At 43.8% G+C, this 21,284-nt stretch overlaps 3 protein-coding genes across 6 annotated transcripts; 2 read left to right on the top strand and 1 right to left on the bottom strand.

Moving 5' to 3' along the window:
- The first annotated feature begins 4,071 nt into the window (after positions 1-4,071).
- Positions 4,072-10,899, top strand: LOC143908046 (uncharacterized). The gene is made up of 4 exons (XM_077425310.1): positions 4,072-4,290; positions 8,012-8,181; positions 9,224-9,764; positions 10,401-10,899. The coding sequence occupies exons 1-4, from the start codon at positions 4,087-4,089 to the stop codon at positions 10,722-10,724; spliced, it is 1,239 nt and encodes a 412-aa protein (XP_077281436.1). The 5' UTR covers positions 4,072-4,086; the 3' UTR covers positions 10,725-10,899.
- A 375-nt stretch (positions 10,900-11,274) lies between these two features.
- LOC143908053 (proteolipid protein 2) lies at positions 11,275-18,667 on the bottom strand. Of its 2 annotated transcripts, none has more exons than XM_077425324.1 (5): positions 18,450-18,667; positions 14,471-14,625; positions 13,783-13,956; positions 13,166-13,264; positions 11,275-12,931 (listed from the first exon to the last, which is right to left on the bottom strand). In XM_077425324.1, exons 2-5 carry the CDS (start codon positions 14,603-14,605, stop codon positions 12,797-12,799), a joined length of 543 nt encoding a protein of 180 aa, XP_077281450.1. In that variant the 5' UTR covers positions 14,606-14,625; positions 18,450-18,667; the 3' UTR covers positions 11,275-12,796. The 2 variants fall into 2 exon arrangements, with proteins under 2 accessions (XP_077281450.1, XP_077281451.1); XM_077425325.1 differs by lacking the exon at positions 18,450-18,667 and adding an exon at positions 18,048-18,264.
- An 18-nt stretch (positions 18,668-18,685) lies between these two features.
- Fitm (acyl-coenzyme A diphosphatase Fitm) lies at positions 18,686-21,185 on the top strand. Of its 3 annotated transcripts, none has more exons than XM_077425311.1 (2): positions 18,686-18,824; positions 19,177-21,185. In XM_077425311.1, exon 2 carries the CDS (start codon positions 19,492-19,494, stop codon positions 20,701-20,703), a length of 1,212 nt encoding a protein of 403 aa, XP_077281437.1. In that variant the 5' UTR covers positions 18,686-18,824; positions 19,177-19,491; the 3' UTR covers positions 20,704-21,185. The 3 variants fall into 3 exon arrangements, with proteins under 3 accessions (XP_077281437.1, XP_077281439.1, XP_077281440.1); XM_077425313.1 differs by lacking the exon at positions 18,686-18,824 and adding an exon at positions 18,912-19,040; XM_077425314.1 differs by lacking the exon at positions 18,686-18,824 and adding an exon at positions 18,981-18,995.
- The last annotated feature ends 99 nt before the right edge of the window (positions 21,186-21,284 follow it).

Genomic DNA, 21,284 nt, shown 5'->3' on the forward strand with positions numbered 1-21,284 from the left:
TGCCAGCCTGCCTGCTTTCGGCCGCAAAGGGGGCCCTCGCGGAATTCCTAGCCGCGAGACTCCGCCGCTTTTCACGAAGGGGGCATATAGGCTGCGCTCGCATGGATACGGTGGATACAGGGATGCAGTCTCGCTGGAGATATTTCGTGATGACTGCGGATGCAACACCGCGATTTTTATTTTATACATAGACATTCTACAATTTTTTTCTTATGAGATATGCGATTGATGAAGAAACGTATAATGTTATCTTGTTGGTTTTCTGACTGAAGTATCTCTTTAATCTTCAAATAACAGTTTAACAAATGTTGTTAATAAAGCTTGTGCTACTCTTTTATCAGCAGAACTGTCAGTGCAACATCTTTATATCGTCGCGAAATTTAAAACGTGACTAAAAGACACTTTAACTTAAAGCACTAGCCATTTCTTTGCACCGCATTCTCTCATCTATATAGATACGATATTTGTGGCGGAGACGCGAGAGTACTCCAAAGCAAAAACTTTCTGCGGTTTCACGGTGCGTAGTGGCGAGGAAAAAAAACGGAATGAGTCGAAATTGCATTAAACCGGAGATTGTGCAAAAGCCTGGCGTTAAGTAAAATCGTAAAATCTTTCCCTGCAATCTATCTTCGATAGAGATTTGTAGAATATTTTTTGCCTCCAGCATTCTGTCTTCTAAATCAGTTTTATTTATCAGTCTATCTTTAATTTTAAAAACAACCTAATTTGAGGGAACGAAGGAATTCCATATCGTAAAACATTCACGTTCGGTCCACGTTAATCTCCAACAATGTCCCTCGAGTCTAACGTATCGCAAGCTGTAATCTCAACATACCGCCCTGACATTTTGATGAATCCCGAATGAAGGATGGGCGCGACGATACGAACTTTAATGAGCTACGAGCAGTCGAGTCTCGTCGACGTCGTAGAAGAGCCGTGAAGGAAAGATAAACCGAGCGCAGATACGATATGCAAAATGCTGGCTATACAAAAGCCATCGATTTACGCGTCGTCAATGGTTGACGAGAGGGAAGCGGGATGAGAAAACTTCGACCCGCTCGCTTTGTGATTTCTTTGTCGCGCGAATAATGCGCGCACCGCGAATCTTGCTAAAGCGAACAAACGAGCGAGCGAGCGAGCGCGAGCGCGAGTGAGTTGCATTCTTGCACCGGCGGACCGGCGGGATGATAAGCGCATAGTACGTGCGCCTTACCATCGCGGTTGCCAGCCGCGAGGATACGGATCGGCACGGAGACGGAGAGCCGATCGGCCGACCGACCAGCCAGCCGGCCGGCCGGCTTCGTCGGTCCCGGCACTACTGACCTTGGACGCGCGAGCCTTCGAGGCTCGCCGGGCGCGCCGTAAACGCGAGCTGCTTTAAAAGCAGCACGCCTCGCTCCTTTCGTCGTCACCGAGCGGTGGAGGAGCGCAGGGGTGTATTCCCGAAAAAGCTACCACCAGGTTGCTATTGTGACGGTTGCACTCGCGACCGCGACGCGTCGCGACACCGTACAAAGCGGCAGAGTGGCTCTTTGCCGCATGTACCATTTCTCTGTTCGTTTGGCGACGACCAATATTTTCGTCCCACTCCCAAATGTAGAGAAGATAAGAAAAATTATTTGTGCATTGAGAGAAGAGCTAGGTTTTTCTCATTTCTCGAAAATCACTTACCAATATCGATTGGAAGTTTACAAATTGCGAGATTTGCAGTTATTTAATCTAATATTTTTTTCAAGATCTCACGCTATTAAAAATATGTACAATTATTGTTTATAAAAGATAACTCATAATGTAGAAGTATGATAACTGAATATTTTCAAGATTGCGATTTTTAAGCCCACTTAGACGATATACAATTCGCGTCAGATATTAGGATAGAGTTCTATTTATAATTTTATATGCCGCACATTTTGGTACGTATGTATTCTAATTCTTTGTTTTTTGCAAAGCATGGCATATAAAGTTATAAATAGAAATCTAGCTGAATTTCAGTCGAAATTACAGATTGTCTAAAGTGCGGACTTTATAAAGATCAGCGAGCGCACTTGAAGAATAAAACGTATATATTTTTCGAAATTTTATTTAATCGCTCAATTAAAGAACATAATTAAACGTGTAAATGTTATTAATCAGACAGAATTATTTTGCTAGGTGTATAAAGGATTTTCGTTTTTTTTTCTTTACATGCTGTATTCTTATCTCGCTTGTGACTCTGTAAAGTTATGTGGTCTATGAAAACGCAGCGAATTAAGATCTCGAGAAAGTTTGCATTTGAATTAAGAAAATACGAGATATACGTCAAACTTGAAAACGTAATACCGACTTGGTACCAGGTGCATCCTGATTCGACTACACCCCTGCGAAAGAGAGTGCAGGACGAGTTTCTAGCAACTTCTGCTGAAGAATACAAAGTCACAAAAAGTTCTAGTCATGCTCTTCATCCACCGATCGCCTCCCGGTAACGATAAATCTCGACAAAAAAAATTATTTGAAAAATATTTGTTTGAGGTAATCTACGAAATAATTAATGTCAAGATTTGACAATTAAGTTACAACAAATTCAATTATGTCATAGTTTCATAATACAGAAAAAAAGACATCACATCAATCGTATTGATTTATCTGACATTAATTTTTGTCGATTTTACTTTGTATCAATTAGCTATCATCAATTTCAATCACAAATATAAGAAATAGACACAAAAAATATTTTTCAGATAATATTGACTATCGACATTTCAATATTTTATAACTATATACGATAAATGTTCATTCTAAACAGAAATCGGTTTCCTTTATTATAATTCATATCTATATTTATCTGCGATATCAGTTTTCACCGAGTCTACTTTGTACCAATTAATTATTGGCAAAGCTAATTGTAAATAGGAAAGGAATATAAAGAGTATTATAATTCTTTAGATGTAAAGAGAGAATACAAGAGATAGAATGATATTATTACCAATTCTTTTAGCTGCGATAAATGTTTATTGCATACAGAAACCAGTTCCGTTTATTAGAAAAGACGATATACTATAATAATGGCACTCTCGCGCGGGGCATAAAGTTGACAGGATATTGCGTAATCATTACCTTCCTTCACATCCATATATGAGTTTTACGTGACAGCTGATTAGCCATCGACGTCTGTTGCGACCAATTATTCAGCTCGTGCTATGACAATCTCCTAAATCGTTTTATCCGCGACGCGCGCGAGATCTCAATTCTAAATAACATTTGTGTCAATCCCCGTTGTATACATCTAATACCTATCCAACACTGATTCGAGTGTGGAAATTTTCTGCACGCAACGATGGACCAGGGATTCAGTTGCGCATCACCTCAATTAGCGATCGTCATTTCTACGTGTCGCAGGATCTCTCATTAATCTCTGCCTTGACTTCTGGCGACAGAGAAAATTCACTGATTTAAACGCATCTATGTCAAATTCACAGTAATAAGCGGCAGTTGGCGGCAAGATTGATGATGTTGTGCGCGCTAGTCGTGAGATTTCAGTAGTCATTACCGATCCATTCATTTGTGTGATCCTCTTGCCAGTCAGAAACCGTTACGTCTATTAGATAGGTGTTACCATCAATGATCCATCAATTATTCAAGAAAGTATATCTATGTAAATTTTACATAGATATACCTTCCGATTTATTTATGGCGCACATAAGAAGGGGAACCCAAATGTCATCATAAATTACCTACAACTAGCAGTACGCTTGCGACACGCGAATAAGAGAGATCTTATGCATTAATCCTCATTTCCTTTATTTGAGCAATGCAGGATTAAGCGTGGGGAAGAGCGGAAGGGGTGAGTTTGAGGGGAATTCAAGTTCGCAAGCGGCAATCTTATTCGAGTAATAATAATTAATAATTCACGTTGTGAATTAGAGCACGTAGCACGTTGAGATCTGCCATCGGCTCGGATCAACGATCCTCGCGGGCAAGAGGAGCGTCTTCTCCGCGATCTCGCGGAGCCGACGAGCAGCGGGGTGACGCGTCGGCGTCGTCGCGGTGGTGGATCGTTTCGCGTCCGTTCGCGGGCGCGAGCGCGGAACGCGATTCCTGGACGGCTGGATGGAAAGTTGGCCTGCATGCCATGCTGCCCGCCGGCCGTACTATAGGAATTTAAACGGGGATATAAGTATAAGAACACGGAGACGGGGAGTCGTTCGCGGTAGTGTGAGGCACAAACGCGCCACGGCACCACACCCAGCGTGCCCATCGTTGCGACAGCAAGGGACAACAACAAGAACCCCGGCCATGCGCGTCGCGGTGATCGTGAGTACTTAGCGAGGCGTCAAAGTGTTCTCCAACCGCGCGCGTCCCTTATCCCGATTGCCGCTACCACCCAGCGAAAATAACTTGTTGATTATAGATCGTGAAAAAGTTTATTCCACACGAGCTTGAATTTCTGATCTTCAAAATCAGAATTGGCTTTGCGAATGTTTGAATGTCCCTCTTTCTCGGTCTCTCACAATCAGTCTAATTATTTTCGACATATCCCTTTCCTCTTTGGCACCATGTTTCTCATATAAGATCAGATTTTATTAATCTTTCCATAGAATAAAATGTGAGGTTGTATTCAAGTGAAATAGAAAGATATTTACTGTATTCTAATTTAATCCAAGAATTTAATTAACAATATTCATGGGTTATAAGTCGAAAAATTTTTTTAAACTTTTATTGGTTTATTCACAAAATAAATTTTTATTAATTTTTATTTATTATAATTTATTTTTTACATGGTTTACAAGAGTTGCCTTTTCATAACTATTTCTTATGTTTTTTTCTTATTGTTAGACTATTCTTTATAATTTCTAATATAACATACCATTATATACGCTTAAGCAGTAATGTTTTTAAAAGCATCTTGTTAACTGCACAACTCATATATAGTCGCTTACATATATTTATATTACTAGCGATATATTATATTGCTTCATGCAATCAAATCTTACATAATACATATTCTATCAAATATTTCATTACGTAACATGGTATTTTATTACAATCGTGTCATATTTAACACCTGTTGACTCTCCTTTTCGAACCACGACACGAAATAAATTACATAACGTTCGACAATTTTATCTTTAGATACGGCGTATATTTTATAAAATAATTAAAAACAACAGGTTGTTTGCCTTTAAAAGGAGCAAACACGTTCTTTTCCCGCAGCGGTTATTTTTTCCTCGCGTTTTGTTTTTGTCCACATCGTACTCGATATTATACTCGCTTTCTTTCGCGCGTGACCCCACCTGTTCTGATCACTTTCATCTTTTAACCCTCAAGTGGCACGATGAGATTTCAGCGGTGTGAGTGGTGCCAGGCTGTGCGACGGATATTTAAATACTGGCACCACGAGTATGTCAAGTACGCAGAACTCGGACTGATAATTTACGTGCACTTTTTAAGCAAAATAAATAATTGACGAAGGAGAGAGGGACTGTTGCTCAATTTACACGCCAAACGCGAATGTTCGACATTATTAGAATACGTTTTAACTTGTCAGCATTTCTTTAAATGGGAGAGAGAAATTCAGGGAGAAACAGATAAATTTTGATTTATTATGCGCATTTATTGAACGTTATTTCAAAATTAAAAAAAACAAACATATTATAGTTAAATTAAAAAAAAAATAAAGATATTAAGAAAAAGAATCTTATAAAACAGAAACTAATTTGTTAACACCTTAAATTTCCATATTTGAGAAGTAATCAGGAACTTTTAAGCAATTGAATCGACCGCTTTGATCGTTCGCTTGTAGGGGTCATTAAAAAATTTATCGCGCAAAACTGATACGTAGATGAAAGGGGTGTCTTGCGTGGGACGAAGGGTGCTCATCGACTCTGGATTCCCATTGCCGGATTTCGTTCGCGTCACTCGATCCTTCACCCGTCTCTCGCGGGCCGGACCGGGAGTTCGCGCACTCTGATCGGCATTGCGAAGGCCGAAAATCGTCAACGACTTGGGCGAGCGCGAGTGAAAGCGCCCGGCGAGGAAAGTCGCGGACAGATTATTTCGCCGTAGGTATTCCGCGTAAACGAGTCGGTGCGCGCGTGCCCCAACTCGGAACCGGCGTAAAAATCGAATTCGCCGACTCGACTTGGTTCGGCCCGCCTCTCGCGTCTCGCTGTCCGTGCATTCTAACGTGGTCGCATGGCACCGCGCGCGTTGTTAAAATCTGCTTAATGCATCATTTCTGGCCGATACGGCGGATACGCTCGGTCATTCGTTTCTATATATAGATGTTGATTGAATTAACGTTAACGATTAAGCTTAAGCTCGTGAAATTCTGTTTATAACTTTATCTCCCCTGTAAACCTGACTTAAACGATCTACCATCTATATTGGAATTCGGGATAGAATTTTATTTGTAATATCGTGTAATACGGAAGATATTTGATATTTTTTATCTCAGAATACACACATATATAATAAAGTATAAGGCATATAAAATTATAAGTGAATTCTAACTAATAATCTAATCTGATTAAAGTGAATTCTATCTAGAATTCTAAAGAGAATTATAAAAATCGTATGATAAACTTTAACAAATTTATTTCGTTTAATAATAAAATAGAACTAGAGCATATCACAGATGTGTGCCCAAAGTCCACGAGAAGTTTTAGCAAGAAATTATAAGTTATGTAAAAAATATTAAGAATGATTTCTCCTATCTTGTTATGTCATATATCACAACAAGAAAAATGAAAATTATTATTTAAGGTTTTTCTTTCGCTTCGCGCATGTCTATACATGGCAATAAGTGGAGTTAATTCGATTCTGCGATGAGAATAACGATGAAAGTGAAACAGCCGATATAGACAGTTATTTGAATTTCCATTGCTGTTTCTAATTTTCAACGCAACGCGCGTAACGTCCCGTCTATTTTTCGCACTTTCCGTCAACTCGGCGAGCCGGTTGACGCGGTCGTCGCTTAAATGTCATGCCATACATTAAAATAAACAGTTACGCGCGTTACTTATGCGCGGGATGCCTGCGTACCGTACCTGCGACTTAAGGCCGAATCGAATCGAATCGAATCACTTTCTCTTTTCTCTCAAACGCGAGACGAGGCCGATTTTGCGTACGCGAGCAACCCGGCACCGCCGCGCCGGTGCTCGGAAGGCAAACCGGAATAATGCCGCGCGATCTGGTTTCGCGTAACGCGTTACACCGCTCGGCGTTGCCGTTCATTGATTCCAATATCTCGATATCGTACGAAACTTTTTGTTTTTATTTCAATAATGATCGTTCTTATTAGCGTCGTATCGGTAGCTCAGGTATAGCTGCATGAAAACGCTCGTGCTCCGACGAAATTATCGGTGAAAACTCGGAAAGAGATTTAACGACCGCTATCGGTGCCCGGTATACGTCGTTATTTTTCTTTGGAGAAATCGAGAAACGAGACACGACCGGATGATTAGCATGCGATTTCAAGAGCACGGCTCTAGATAGTAGTTCATTATCGCGTTTTCTTCGAGAAAATGACATCGAGAACCTCGATACGGAAGTACGAGCAATTATCGCTCATCATAATACTCCTTTTTCGGCGAGTATCACGATGGTTCTCGAAACAGCGCGGTATGTCTATAATTAAATCAGGAATTAGCAGTTTTTTATTTGAGCGCCAGATTATATTTTATCAAACATTTTATATTTGATTAAATATTTTAAGCTTTGCGTGCGAAAAGGCAAAATATTGAAAATATTACGTATAGTAGGTATATAACAAGAGAAAAAAACGATTTTTCGCAAATTATTATTGGCGAACTCTAAATATAATAATAATAATTATGCGAGTAGTACAAAAACAGGTAGGTCCGCCGGCCACGGTTTAGATACTTTAAAGTCTTTAAACCACAGAATCCTAGACGATGAAAATGTGCCAACGTCTACCCTTAATTATCCATCACTCCACGGCAGTTCTGGAGCACGGCCGAAAACTTGCAGTCGAGAAATGAAATTGTATAATTTAAGGAATCCTCCTTTCCAGTTCTTGGCGTGCGTCGCCGCGCTCTGCACGGCACAGATCCAGGATGGACCGAGGGGGGCACCGATCCCGATACGAGCGACTCGCTATCAGAGATTACCACCCCGACCGGGCGGTACCGGACCGGCGGCGGCATTCCCCAATCAACGATTTCGTCGACCGATCTCCTTCAAGTAATGCCTCGATCATCAATCATACAGAGATAATTAATTACGTAGAGTTCGAGAGAATTTAATAATTAAGATTTTTCAGGTTTGCTTTAGTGAATTAATTTTGACAAGATTCTTTTCTTACATTTGTCTCTTCTTAAGGAACACGTCGATATTCGTGCGACATATAAGTCGACCGATCTCCTTCAAATAATATCTCGATCAATCATGCGCACTTAATTGATCCGAACGTGGGATAGTCGATTGTGTAGAACTCGGGAGAATTTAATAAGAAAATAAAGTTTTCAGGCATGATTTAATAAGTTAATTTTGACAAAGTTCTTTTCCTAAATTTGTTTTTCGAAAATGTGGATATAATCCATGACGTATGAGCTCGCAAAATTTCTGAAGATCTTTTGCCTTTTTTGACGATATATCCGATTAGAATATGACCTTGTTGGAAAATTTAACGACGAATATAAATAAATCGCGTAATCTGACTACTCGAGCAAACTATCCGAGCTATTGGAAAGGCAGGAAAACCAGTTCCGGGCGACGCGCGTATCTGTTCGAGAGGTACAGAATGAACCTACGTATGCCGTTGTTAATTAGTCTAACGGATCCAAGTTTCGTGCAACGTTCGCGCACATTACAAGTTAGGAAGTGCGAAATTACCGTATTTAAGAATAGCCGGATTACGCAATACCGACGTACAAATCTACCGCTTCTGATCAGGCTTGCAAATTAAAACAAGAAAGTTCGAATACCGTTCCACGTGAGCGGGCTCAGCAAATATGTATAAATGCATGTGTAACGTTGTAACTGGTAAGGAATAAAATATTCTTGGCATTTTCATGTGTTTCACCTTCTGCATTTTCTGCCGCGAAAAAGTAAACTACACGTCATTAAAAAGTGTGTCTGATATGATCTGACAGCTACGTAGCTATACAGGTACCTGAAAATGATGAAGTACTTCCGAGAACTAGACGTAAACGTCTCTCTGTAGTGTATAGCCACATGTTAATCGTTAATCGAAGAAACCGCTCTAACGTCGCTAAAATTGCAGGCCCCGGGGAGGCCTCGGAGACGACGCGCCCGGGACGTTCCGTCCCCTTCGGCCGAATTTGCCGGTATCCGCGCCTTCGTTCGCGCATCACGTGAAGCCGGTGAACGAGGAACCCGAGGATGAGGAGAACCTGTCGCGCGATTCCACCCGCGAGGACGAGGACTCGCGCGACCAGAGCCAGGAGGCCAGGAGCCAGGACAGCGAGGAGGATTTGAGCGAGGAGGTGCCGCGTGCGGTGCCGAATCCACCGCGGGTAATTCCGGTGGCTCCAGGACCGCAGGTATACCGTCCACTCCATACGGTGACGCCGGCGGGCGTCAGAGTGAGTCCCGCGACACCTCCGCCGCCACCGCCCATTCAATATCGCCCGACACCCCCGCCGCCGCCGCCGCCTATCCAGTACCGCCCAACGCAGAAGCCCACGAAAGCCCCGAGGAAGCAGATCATCGACGATATCACGTTCCAGCAACCGATCAAGCCGCCCAAGCCGGTGAAACCATCCCAGGCTTACGAAATCCGCGGCAAGAAGCCGGTAGCGCAGGTAGGCCTACTACCGAACATATCCCGTAAGATCGCAAATAAATTTATATTTTCTTGATTAGCTTCAACTAATTGTAAGATAAGCTCTTATCCTGAAATTAATTAAATATCCTGGAATTAATTAAATAATTTTACATTGATAGGAATAAGTATGTAATATGAATCGCGAATTACGCGAGCGAGGCTGGTACAATCCGAAAGTACGAAAAGATTGATAGAGTTTTGAAATCGAAAGGTGAAAGCCGGAATCGTCTGGCCGTCGTGCTCCTTTTTATCCCAAGATAACGTCGCATAACTCATAAACGCGGTCAGAGGAAACCTGTTCGCGCCCGTTACGCAACGCTCTCCAGTCGAATTTGTGAAGTGACACGCCCGACCACAATCAGAATTCCGAATAGAATTCCATTATTCTTATGTTATACGCTGTGTACAAAAAATGAAGAATCAGAATGCAACACGTCACATCGAAATATAAAAATTACAGAATTCTATTCTGGAATCTGACGCAAATTATAGATCTTCTAAAGTAGTTTTAACTTCGTAATATGCCATAGATATCGGTATAGGAAAATCTACATCAGAATTCTTTCTTGAGAAAAATCTTCCAACTGACGACATAACAAACAATATTCTGTAGATTATCAGGCGATATCGGCACGACAATGCGGACGGTTCTATCACATGGGGCTTCGAAAACGATGACGGATCGTACAAGGAAGAGACAATCGGGCAGGATTGCATAACGAGCGGTAAATACGGATACATCGATCCGGACGGTCTCCGACGCGAGTACACGTACGAGACCGGGATCAAGTGCGACGAGCAGCAACGAGAGGACGAGGAAGACGGCTTCGTGGATTACCAGGAGAATAAGCTGGTGCTCCCAGACGGGAAGACCATAGATCTCTCGTCGATGGGCAAGAAGCAGGCGCGCCGGCCACAGTTCCAATACAGAAATTAAGGAAATCACTCGCATTTCGTACATTCGTCATCGCTCTTGTCGCGTTTAATGCGTAATTGTAACTCATCAAATCATACGTTTCTTAGACTAAACTAGAGTTAAATAAATAAATTAAGATATCGAGAGATTAGTGATAGAAATAAGGCATAATTTTATGTAGGATTATTTAGTGTAAATTAGGCTTAATAAATAAAATAATAAACCAAGATATTAATAATATCATCAGCTTAAAGTGATCCGTATCTCCAAATTCTCCATAATATAGCTCGCCACGCTATATAAGAAACTCGCTTAATCTAAATGAATATTCGTTAATATTCGTTGTACAATATTCGTCAAGATGATAGAAGTAAACGGAATTACATAAGTGAAGCAACCGAAAACTGTCGCGCGAGATAACGGTACAGTTATCTTTATCGGAAATTAAAAATTCATTTACAAAGATAACTCGTGATCTTATTCGTGATATGTCCTCAATATTTTACAGACATCTTGACATAACGCATCCGTCCCACATTGAAAAGGGATCATTAGCAAACCGAATTCCACGTCCAGGAAACAACAATCAATCATTTATTTCGTTGAATACATTTACCGACGTTGAGACTTTATTTCGCCGATCATTATTATGCATACTAATATCCACGTCAGATCTCTCGTCAGATTTTTAACTAGACATTGATATAAGTGTATACCGTGATGTGTACATATCGATGTTGTACCTGTATAGGTTCGAGATTCTGAATAAAGGTAACAAACTAATAAATATATACAGTTTACGCGAATCGCAACAGAGAGTGTCTACTACTCTTCGATATATCGTAACAAGTTATTCTCGTTTGTGACATAGAGAAAATCTCGTAAGCGTCATTCTGCGAGATTACGCATGCCGAGTAACGCGATCCGATATGACGAATGCGGCAGATATGTTTGTCGCGAGTCGCGAGCCAAGTAACGCGTCTATTATGTGTGTGCGTGTGTGTGTGTATATATATATATATGTAATCACGCAACATTATCTTCTTGTGTCTCCCTGTACAAATCGCGCAGTCATAGCTGCACTCTTGATCCCTCCCTCTGTGTTAGGAGCTTGCAAAGAGCAATATCGAACAATCTAAGAAATCTAAACGACGGTCTATAGAAGCTACATACGACAATAACGAGGAAAAATTCTCTCAGCATCTTAATTTTGCATGCTTTGTTCTTGCTTGCAAACGGCCGAACGCATTGGATGGTCATTTTATATAGAGATACCGCTCTCTATTATATATAAGTTCAAACACCTAGTATACTCAACTGTTTCTCCCAAATTTCACGTCTTTAAATTTTTGGATAGAGATCCACGAAACCGGAAATGTCTCGTTAGTAGAAATGTAGAAAACAATCACTGAAGATGAAATTGATCGGCCCGATTGCGAACAAGAACTTAGAAGATTAAAATAGAACTAGCACTCGCGCGGTGCGCGCAACGGCACTCGATCTCGCGCTAAAATGCACCCGAGCATCGTCGTTTACCACCTCCACCACCACCACGATGCTTAAGCGTCGCCTCGGTTTCAACAATAATTTAAGATACGGATTCAACAACGTTTACAGACTTGTTATGCGTATATAGATATATATATGTACACATACATCATCGCATAAATAATAGTTGATCGAAAGTAAAGACGCGGCAGATATTATTACAAAATATTAACGATCGTTGTTCGACGGGGGATAACGCGCGCACGCGGTCGCGTCGCCCTTTTCTTCTCGTTAGAATGTAAGTTAATACTACGGCGTGGTATAAGATTATTGCCATGTTACAGAGTACAAAAAAAAAGAGACGAAAAGAAAGTCGAGTGTACGTGCGCGGGCGTGGATAAACGAGCGTACATACGCACGAGCACGCGCCTCGTGCGTGTCGCATTGACGTTTCACATGAGAGAAACGTACGAAAGAAACGCGCCGGAATTACAAAAAGAGCTGGCCCCGCACAAAGGTAACGATATGTGTCGATCGATCGATCGGTCCAAATCGATCGACCGGTGTGGTCCATTCCGCTGTAGGCCTTCTTCTCTCCTGAATATCTAATACGCCGGGCTAGTGACGGCGGACACTTGTTTCGGCGTGTGTTGGCCCTGCGCCAACGCTCCGCTCTTCGCCGCTTTAAACTTCAGCCAAGCGTCGTAGCCGTACACCACCATTGCGCAAAACCCGAAGAACTGCGGATAGATCTCAGTATTAAACATCACAAAGAGCGTATCCAATTGCCTACTACTTTGATAAAAAAAAGTTCTAAACAGCAAAAAATAAAATATTATTTTGCGGCGATTTATGTCTTCTTTTTAATTTCTATGAGAAAATTTAAATGTCTGCCAAATGTTTTTCGACATTTACGTTGACCGCGAGACAGAACATAACAATAATATCCAAAAGATACATAAAATAATTCCTACCGCAGCAACACCGAAAGCCTCCGTGTAACGCGCGTAGTCGGCTGCGAGGGAAGCGGCCAGCAAGTATAAGACGGTCCATATCGTGCAGAATATAAATTCCTGAAATTACATGCATTAAGTTACAGCATACAGATGTATAGCGTTCTCAATGGTGAAACTGAGTTCGGGCGCAGTCAAGTTCGTAAAACGCGCAATCTGTCGAGACGTTACGCGACATTATGAGATGCCTACGTAATACCATACGACCATACGTAACCCCGACATTCTTAAAAGGTCAACCTGATTACGAACGATCTTCGGCACAGCATCGACGGTGACCGCCCTCGTTGCGTCGCGATCAATCGTTCACCCGTAAGCATAAAAGTCCGCAGTGGCGGGTCGATTTTTACATTCCTACGCGCGTAGAAACTTTCCAGCGGGCTTTCACTCCCTGCTCTTATTACACGCATGTATTCGCGTTACATCGGTGTTATCGAATACAACCTGTTCTCTATACCGCCTACTTATGTTCTTATTTGCGTTTATTTTAAGCGCGCCTTTACCCAAATAAGATAAAGGATCTTGCGATCAATAGACAGCCGATTAACAGCGCGCTGTGAGAACGACGAGTGACTTACAATCTTAAGCCAAGGGATCCTGGAAAACTTCTCCACAATGTGGAACAAATAGAGAACGAGCAGGATCCCCGTGAACCAGAAGCCGGCCATGGCCACGGTATTGAACCATCCTCCCCGGCTGTGGCTGCTGAGAATCGACACCGTTATGCATATAAATCCCAAGAGATTCAGTACCTGAAAGAAGACCCCGGCGCGATTATCATACATGAAAATTCTCTGTTGCGCAGCTGAGCGAGCATGCATTGTGCACAAATACAAAGCCCCGCTCTTGCAACCGTTGTGAGAGATTTAAGAATCCATTATAGCCCGTGACGCAACCTTGGTACTTTACACCGGCCGTCGTAATCTTAATTCACGGTAGAAACATTTTGTACACAGTTAAATTATTTACACACTGCGTATATATATATGTATATAATTAACGAGCCAAGCGTGCTGGTCTTTAATAGATTTTCTAGTTCTTGATAATCTTTCGACTGATTAAAATTTTTATCTGTGAGCATTTTCTTTATATATTCAACAGAGGTTCAATTCTAAGAGATTTATATTTAGCATCTTTCACGTTGGACTTTAATGATTAACTTATGACTCAGAATCTTTTATTAACAACATTGGGACCGAGCAATTAAAATATTTCTCGCGAACAAGATTGTACAAGCGACGAATAAACGTAGATCGCAGCACTCACCACTTGCACGATCTTTAATATACCAGGCAACGTCCTCGCATATGACGGATCGAACCGCACAATGGGCTGAGTTGTCGTGGTGGAAGTCGTCACGGTGGTCGTGGTGGTGTGCTGCCCCGGGAAACCTTGATCCATCTTCTCCGGTTATTCTAAAACTGTAACGCAACAATACGTAGTACACGATACACCTCGCCGGTTTTGCAAATCGCCGTCACGCTGATCCGATACGCGCGAGGACGCCGGTGACTCTTCGTAAGGGCGCGTCTCAAGTGGAACGGTGGAGCCGCGCGAACGCGGGGGATGAGGAAAATATGGACCTTAAAATAAAGATCCGCTGACGGTGGCGTTTGTCAAACACGCGCACTAGATCTGCAAACGCGAAGCGTATCGAGGCCTCCTTGTTCTCCCCGAGGATTTTATTTCAGGAAATTGGATAAATGTAGGCTCCACGGGGGGGGGAGGAGAGGGGGTGCGAATAACGTATCGATCCTTAATTAAAGATATTTGATATCGGGAACCCGAGAAGGGTAAAAGAGCGAGTGCGGTAGAGCGATATATTTTCTAAACTGACCACTTGAGATGCAAAATTATTTCTGCAAAAAAACATCCGAAGGACGTGTATGCAACTTCCACGTCGGGGATGCTCCTCGCGCGGATGTCGGAGAAAATAGCACACGCTCCGATATTTACTATCGTAACCGGCGCTATCGATTGTGCCCAAACAACTTGCCATCTGTTTATTTATGATTATAACGCACCGTGGCACGACGTCTCGCGAATGCGTGCCTTTGTGTATTTGCATCTATAGTTGATTCACGACTTCCTTTACTGGAAAAGATTACTCTTCTAGTCCACTTTTGACAAACTAAGACGATCGCTCGGCCTTCATCGTAAACATTCTCTGAAATCTTTTGCATTACACGGCGTGTCTTCTATATATCAAATGTTAAATTCTCACAAATAAAATAATATATATTATTTTACTATATAACTATATATTATTTTATATTAAATAAGCCTTTCGAAAGCCAAAGTAAACGAGTATTAACTCAATTTTGTTTACATTTTTAATTAGAAAACATTTTTTCAAGCTAAATAAAATTTATATATATATTTTTAACAGTAATACCAGAGCACATTTAGAGCTTATCCCTTTATCAATTTTCTCTACATCTTATTTTATTGATCACTTTACCTTTCGAAATGCTCATGCAATAAATAATTTGAAAAATGCTATTAAATCGCAGAAATCTGAAAGTTTCAGCGGCACGTCGAGCATCGATCGACTCGATGCGTAAGTACACGAAGGACACACGCACTTGAACACGCAATTCTTTCGCGCTTCCCACAATTAACGCTCAATTAATGTGAAATCACGCGCGGGAAGAAAGAGGGAAGGGGGGGGCGCTCTCTGGCTGCCGGAGATATGCACCGCGATCGACGCCGAGGGACGGAGAAAATGAAAACGCGGATCGATTACGAGAGCTATCGTGCAGGCGTAAAAGGCGTAAACGCGTTTGCGTCGACGATAACGACACCGGATAATCGACGCGTCTGGTGATCCCCAGTCGTGACGTTGGCGAAATAATTTCCCAAAAATCGTTTATTTTATAATAGAACTGCTTAGAGGGACGTAACCAGGAGCGACGTCGCTCAATTCTCTTCATTTTATCTAAGTGGCTCTTGAAAAGAGTATTATACTTGCGAGCGAACCGAGAAAGCGGTGCCGTGCCGTCCCGAGTCCCGCGCGAGAGATCGCGAACATCTCGAAGATGCTCGGGGGCTCGGGGGATTCGGGTTAGAGACCGCGGGGGAGGGGGCGCGGCGTCTCTTTATTATGTCACTCGAGGCGCGTGCCGCGTGGGAATTACTTAATCTCGCAGCGTGAGGTCATTCCGACTGGAAATAGACGGTGACAGTTCGCGGCGGAGGGACAACGCGGCCGAGGTGCGGCCGTGCGTGCACGTGGTCGTTAAAATCTTCCCATACGACGCGGGTGGGAAAGACAAGGCGAGAACGTTGACAAATTTGGCGAATACCGCGCTTCATCGAGCGCGCACAACGCGTCCTGTCGTCGCTGATCCCTAAAGTCACCGAGACTTACCGTTAGTATATCTATAAATTATATAAACATTATTGCATCATTAATATCTTGCAGTCATATCTTTATAATAAGAAGACGATCTTTTTAGTAACTCGGCACAGCGCATACAGAATTAATTCAAAGGAAAGAATTTATTGAACACCAGAGGTCCTAAGAAGTTAAATTCGTCGCAAATTATCACGTCCTTTGGCATGCGACGCGCACAATTAAATTAAATCTTCCAAAATTCGCTTCTGATTGAAACTTGGTTTTGAATTATTAATGGCTCATATTCCACATTATATATATGAATCTCATATTTCACATTTCATCGACGAATCCCGCTATATTGTTATTCATGCGTCACGAACATAACGTAAATTCCGTAAATTCCATTCCGTCATCGGGATGAAATTACAATGCGATTTATCCAGGCAATCCAGTTTGACAACGGAAGCGATGATCGATTCAGCCGGCAGAATCGCTCGCGGCAAAATTTCTAGGTAACCGTAAAAAAAATCGTCGCGTCTACAAGTTAATCCTTTATAACCGGATTTCTTTTGCTCTCGTAAAAAAAAGTTACCTAAGTAAGTAAAGTAAGTAAATTATCCAAGTAAGAGTAAAAGAATTAAATGGAAAAATTGATTGAATCACCAAGACTTAAAAAGTTTAGGTATACGGGTAACTTCCAAGTCGCGTGGCATTACGAAGGATTAGTCGAAGATTAAATTAACCGGAGTTTGGCTGACCGGAGTTTACTCCAGGCGAGAACTGCGGATCAAAAAGGCGCGAGAGACCGCGTCTTATCTCACGGCTGCGGGGAGATATCGGTGGGTGTCGCGGGGAGATGGAATGTATGCAACGCGCGTGGGTGAAGGTGAAGGACTAACATTGTTGTCGCAACGAGATGCGGGATACGAATCTAACGACGCGACGCCATATCGGACGCCCCGTCGGCGTCGTGAGGACTGAGGATCGATTTCAGCAAAGATTTGGCTCCCTTTCCTTTCCCCAATGCTCGACTTTACACAGCCGTGTCAGAATTTTCCCGGAACCCGGAACCGTCAAACGACTTTATATCTTGGCTTATCGGAATTGACGTTTGCGGCTCTGGGCATTCAGTGTCGTTTCAAGTACGACCTCGAGATGTTACACAGTCATCGCCTCGTTGATTGGATGGAATCTAAGGACGACTTAAGACCAGAGACTCGAGATTTATCTTAAATTCAATAATAATAATTTTATTGCAAATGATACGAAATCTTATACGTGGAAACAAAATTATTGTGAAGAATTGGATCTCAAGTGGCGAGGCATCGCAGCAATAACGCTGCTTACAGGCCTAAATCCCGAAGATCCATATCCCTCCCTGGACGAGGAAGAGAATCGCCTTCGAGAATCGACGCGCAGTTAATACAATTATCTCTTAATCCAACATATTATCTCGAGTATCTTGTATAATAATTGTATATTAATCACTGGACGATACGTCACGAACTTCCTCGATTGCGATCGAGCGACCAAATTCGTAAACAAATGTGAAACGTCAGCTACTCCACTCGCGGGATTCGCGCGGAAAAGTTTCCGTCCTCGCTCGCGCGGCCTCGTGCGGGGAGCTATACGCCCCGCGTCGCGCGTCGCTCTCCCACGTACGGGCGAGGGGAGGTCGGAGCGTGACGGCCGCGACCGACCGTCTACGCGTCGAATTAGCGACGGCTCGCGACTGGCTGCGCCGCGCGTCGCGTCGCGTCGCGTCGCGTCGACTCCGCGATCGTTGCACGATCGTCGGAATGAGGCGACAAGGCGAGGCGAGGACCGCGAACGTTTCCGCGAGCGACGCGAAGGCGGCCGCGAACGCGCGTCGCAGACGCGCGAGCAACGAACTTTTGTTGTTACCTGTTCCACCCGTTACTACTCCTCTCCGGCTCTTTTTTCGCCACCTTCTTCTCCACTTCGCGCTTAATCCCTTTCGCGAGTCGTCGCGACGACGCTACGCTTCCACCTTCTCCTCTTTCGGCGACACGCGATTCCAACGGAGAGCTGCAAACAACTCGGGCACAATCCACACAATCGTTCGCTCGAATCTCCGCTCCGCGTCCCGGCCCGGCGTGTGTTTTCCCCCCCTTCTTCCGCCGCTCCGAGTTCCGACCGATCGTTCCCGTCGGGACGACCGTCCATGAAGTGCCCGAAGACAAGAGGGAAACGCTGTACCAGGGACACACCAGGGAGCTCGAGAATGAGTTTCAAAACGCACTAATGTCGCGTACATAGGTACGCATAAGCTTGTTCTTTGCGGCTGAAGCTTCGTTCATCTTTTCTCTTCTCTTTAATTACACATAAGTACGTCGTGCGTTTAATTATAAATGTGCTTTTTGAGCGCAAAAATTACGATATCGTGCTCTGCTAGAAATAAAACCCCTTTTCGCTGTATAAGTTTTCGACGTAAGACGGTATTCCGATATAGCTTACTTCAAAACGGCTGGCAAGGTCGAATGGCGAATACTTAAATAAATTGAAATAGAACCTACACACACATTTATTTATGTCGCGCCTACGGTCACCACATAGCCACATGGGCGAACGTCGTGAACCTCGTTCTTAACTTTTTGTATGTACTTTTCAGCTTTTCTCTTTGATCCTACTCCACTACAACTATATAGCAGGGATCATCTGGCTGGGGCTGGGAGCAAAGAACATATCCGTGGCACGCATAGCGATGTGGAGTAACGAGGTGGGGAGAGGGTCAACCAGTGGATGACGGAGCAGATTGTCCCGAGTCCGCGGTAACTGGAGAAATCAGAGACCCTTGTAACGGTCAACCCCGCGCTGGAGACTTCCACGGGACACAGTGGTGCGCGTGTTCCCGATCCAAGAGGTTAGCCCAGTGCGATGATTCTAGGTGACGTCGGCCGTCGATAACCGAACTCGAAGCGCGACGATGGCGACAGGTAAGCGACGTAGCATCCACGCGTCGTCCTCCGGGAACGCCGGTGCGTTCGGTTACACCAGCGGCGGCGGCCCGCGTTTGACCAGCCGGATGAACTTTCGGCCGAGCGGCGCGCAGCAGGAGGACCGCGGTGGTACCCGACCGACCGCGGCGCCGAGCTCGATCGGCCTCATCCTGGTCACCATGCTGCTGCACGTGTGCAAGAAGTCGCTGCTCTTCGACACCCGACTCAAGGTGGCCATCTACTGCGGCACGATATTCATCGTCTCTTTGATCGCAGACTTCGTCGCGATGCCACGCACCTACTTCTCCAGGTCTGACAACGCCCTGAATCAGTACTTCGTCAAGTGGGGCTGGGGCTGGCTGCTGTCCGTGATCGTGCCCTGGGTCGTCCTGACGGCGCACACGCTCGGCTGCGGCCGTCGGCCGATCCTGCTGAGGCATCTGTCCCGCATCGTACTCGCCACTGTCGCCTGGCTTGTCTGGACGAAGCTGTTCAATTACATCGAGACTAATTACGGCAGGTGTCTGGGCACCCGCGACATCCAGATGCAGTCCAAGGCCAGGTGCCTGCGGTCGGGTAGATTCTGGAGCGGCCTCGACATATCCGGGCACACGTTTATCTTGATCTACTCGAGCCTGATCCTCGCCGAGGAAGGCTCCTCCTTGCTGGGATGGGAAGGTATTAAGGACTTGATAATGCGGGAAGAACATACACGGTCTGTGCCGTCTGAGACCAGCACCGGTCCACTGCGAAATCTCTCCGACGACGACCTGGAGTTCCTGAAGAAGGCGCACCGAGCGCTCACGCCGTATCTGCGTGGCCTCTTTCTGGCGATGACGGTGCAGCAGCTGCTGTGGGACATTATGCTAGTGTCGACGATGCTCTACTATCACATTATGATTGAGAAATTCTTGGGTGGCGTAGCCGCGGTCGTCACGTGGTACGTCACGTATCACTGGTGGTACAAACTGCCGAAGGTCGGCCTCCCGGCACCCGGCGACGGCCTCTTCAAGTACAACGAGGTAAAGACGAATCCGGAGCCAGGAATCAGCGCCAGGGTGAGACGCGGCACGTTGAACGGCACCAATCAGCCGAGGTTCATGGGAATGCCTATTTTCAGAACGACGCAAGAGACCGCGGAACCAAACCCGTCGCCTAGACAAGTGGATCTCGACGTGTCGATGTCTCCGAGGTTGTAAAAACGCGTCGCCCTCGACGAACTGATCGCTTTCACGATTCTTGTTCCCTTGGTACTTAAACATTTGGCGATTGATATTTAAATAAGTATCCGGATATATACGGTTCCCTTATGTTCGAGTACAAAGGTCGATTTGAATGTAAGAATAGTATAAAATATAATTTCGTCTAAAGGATGCCTTCCTTCGGTTTCCTATGCGTAAGCAAAGAATTTCAAATGCACACTCCCGTGTGCATTGGGATATCCTTGATTTGGGTAAACAGATAATTGAGCTCCCCTGAACAGAGCAGCTTCGTGCTTTTAAGTTATTTATAATTATAGAATGACGAACGGGAATATGCGTCTGTTTTTTCGGTTGTTGGATTGTTGTTAAGAAGAAAAAATATTTAATTTGATTTGTTTAGGGTTTAAAGTCAGTGTGTGTTCGGTAACGCTCTTCTGAATTTTGTTTTGTAACTTATATTTAATAAAGTCTGTTGTTAACAAAGCGTCCGTTTTTCTTGAGTTCACAGGTTGTTTACGACATGGAATAAGCGTAGCGTCTATATACCGTGCTATATTTATACACGGAAGAAAAGTACA

The sequence above is a fragment of the Temnothorax americanus genome, unplaced genomic scaffold (assembly GCF_048541705.1).
Source record: "Temnothorax americanus isolate GAGA-0224 unplaced genomic scaffold, ASM4854170v1 Scaffold9, whole genome shotgun sequence".
Lineage (NCBI taxonomy): Eukaryota > Metazoa > Arthropoda > Insecta > Hymenoptera > Formicidae > Temnothorax > Temnothorax americanus.

What these genes read in the sequence shown, in the direction of transcription:
- Fitm (XM_077425311.1), top strand. Translation starts at nt 19,492, where the DNA reads ATGGCGACAGGTAAGCGACGTAGCATCCACGCGTCGTCCTCCGGGAAC.
- LOC143908046 (XM_077425310.1), top strand. Translation starts at nt 4,087, where the DNA reads ATGGAAAGTTGGCCTGCATGCCATGCTGCCCGCCGGCCGTACTATAGG. An exon ending in CCATGCGCGTCGCGGTGATC is followed by an intron (nt 4,291 to 8,011) that starts GTGAGTACTTAG and finishes CCTCCTTTCCAG; the next exon opens with TTCTTGGCGTGCGTCGCCGC. An exon ending in CGTCGACCGATCTCCTTCAA is followed by an intron (nt 8,182 to 9,223) that starts GTAATGCCTCGA and finishes CTAAAATTGCAG; the next exon opens with GCCCCGGGGAGGCCTCGGAG.
- LOC143908053 (XM_077425324.1), bottom strand. Translation starts at nt 14,605, where the DNA reads ATGGATCAAGGTTTCCCGGGGCAGCACACCACCACGACCACCGTGACG. An exon ending in GGATCCCTTGGCTTAAGATT is followed by an intron (nt 13,265 to 13,782) that starts GTAAGTCACTCG and finishes ATGTAATTTCAG; the next exon opens with GAATTTATATTCTGCACGAT. An exon ending in AGGCTTTCGGTGTTGCTGCG is followed by an intron (nt 12,932 to 13,165) that starts GTAGGAATTATT and finishes ATCTATCCGCAG; the next exon opens with TTCTTCGGGTTTTGCGCAAT.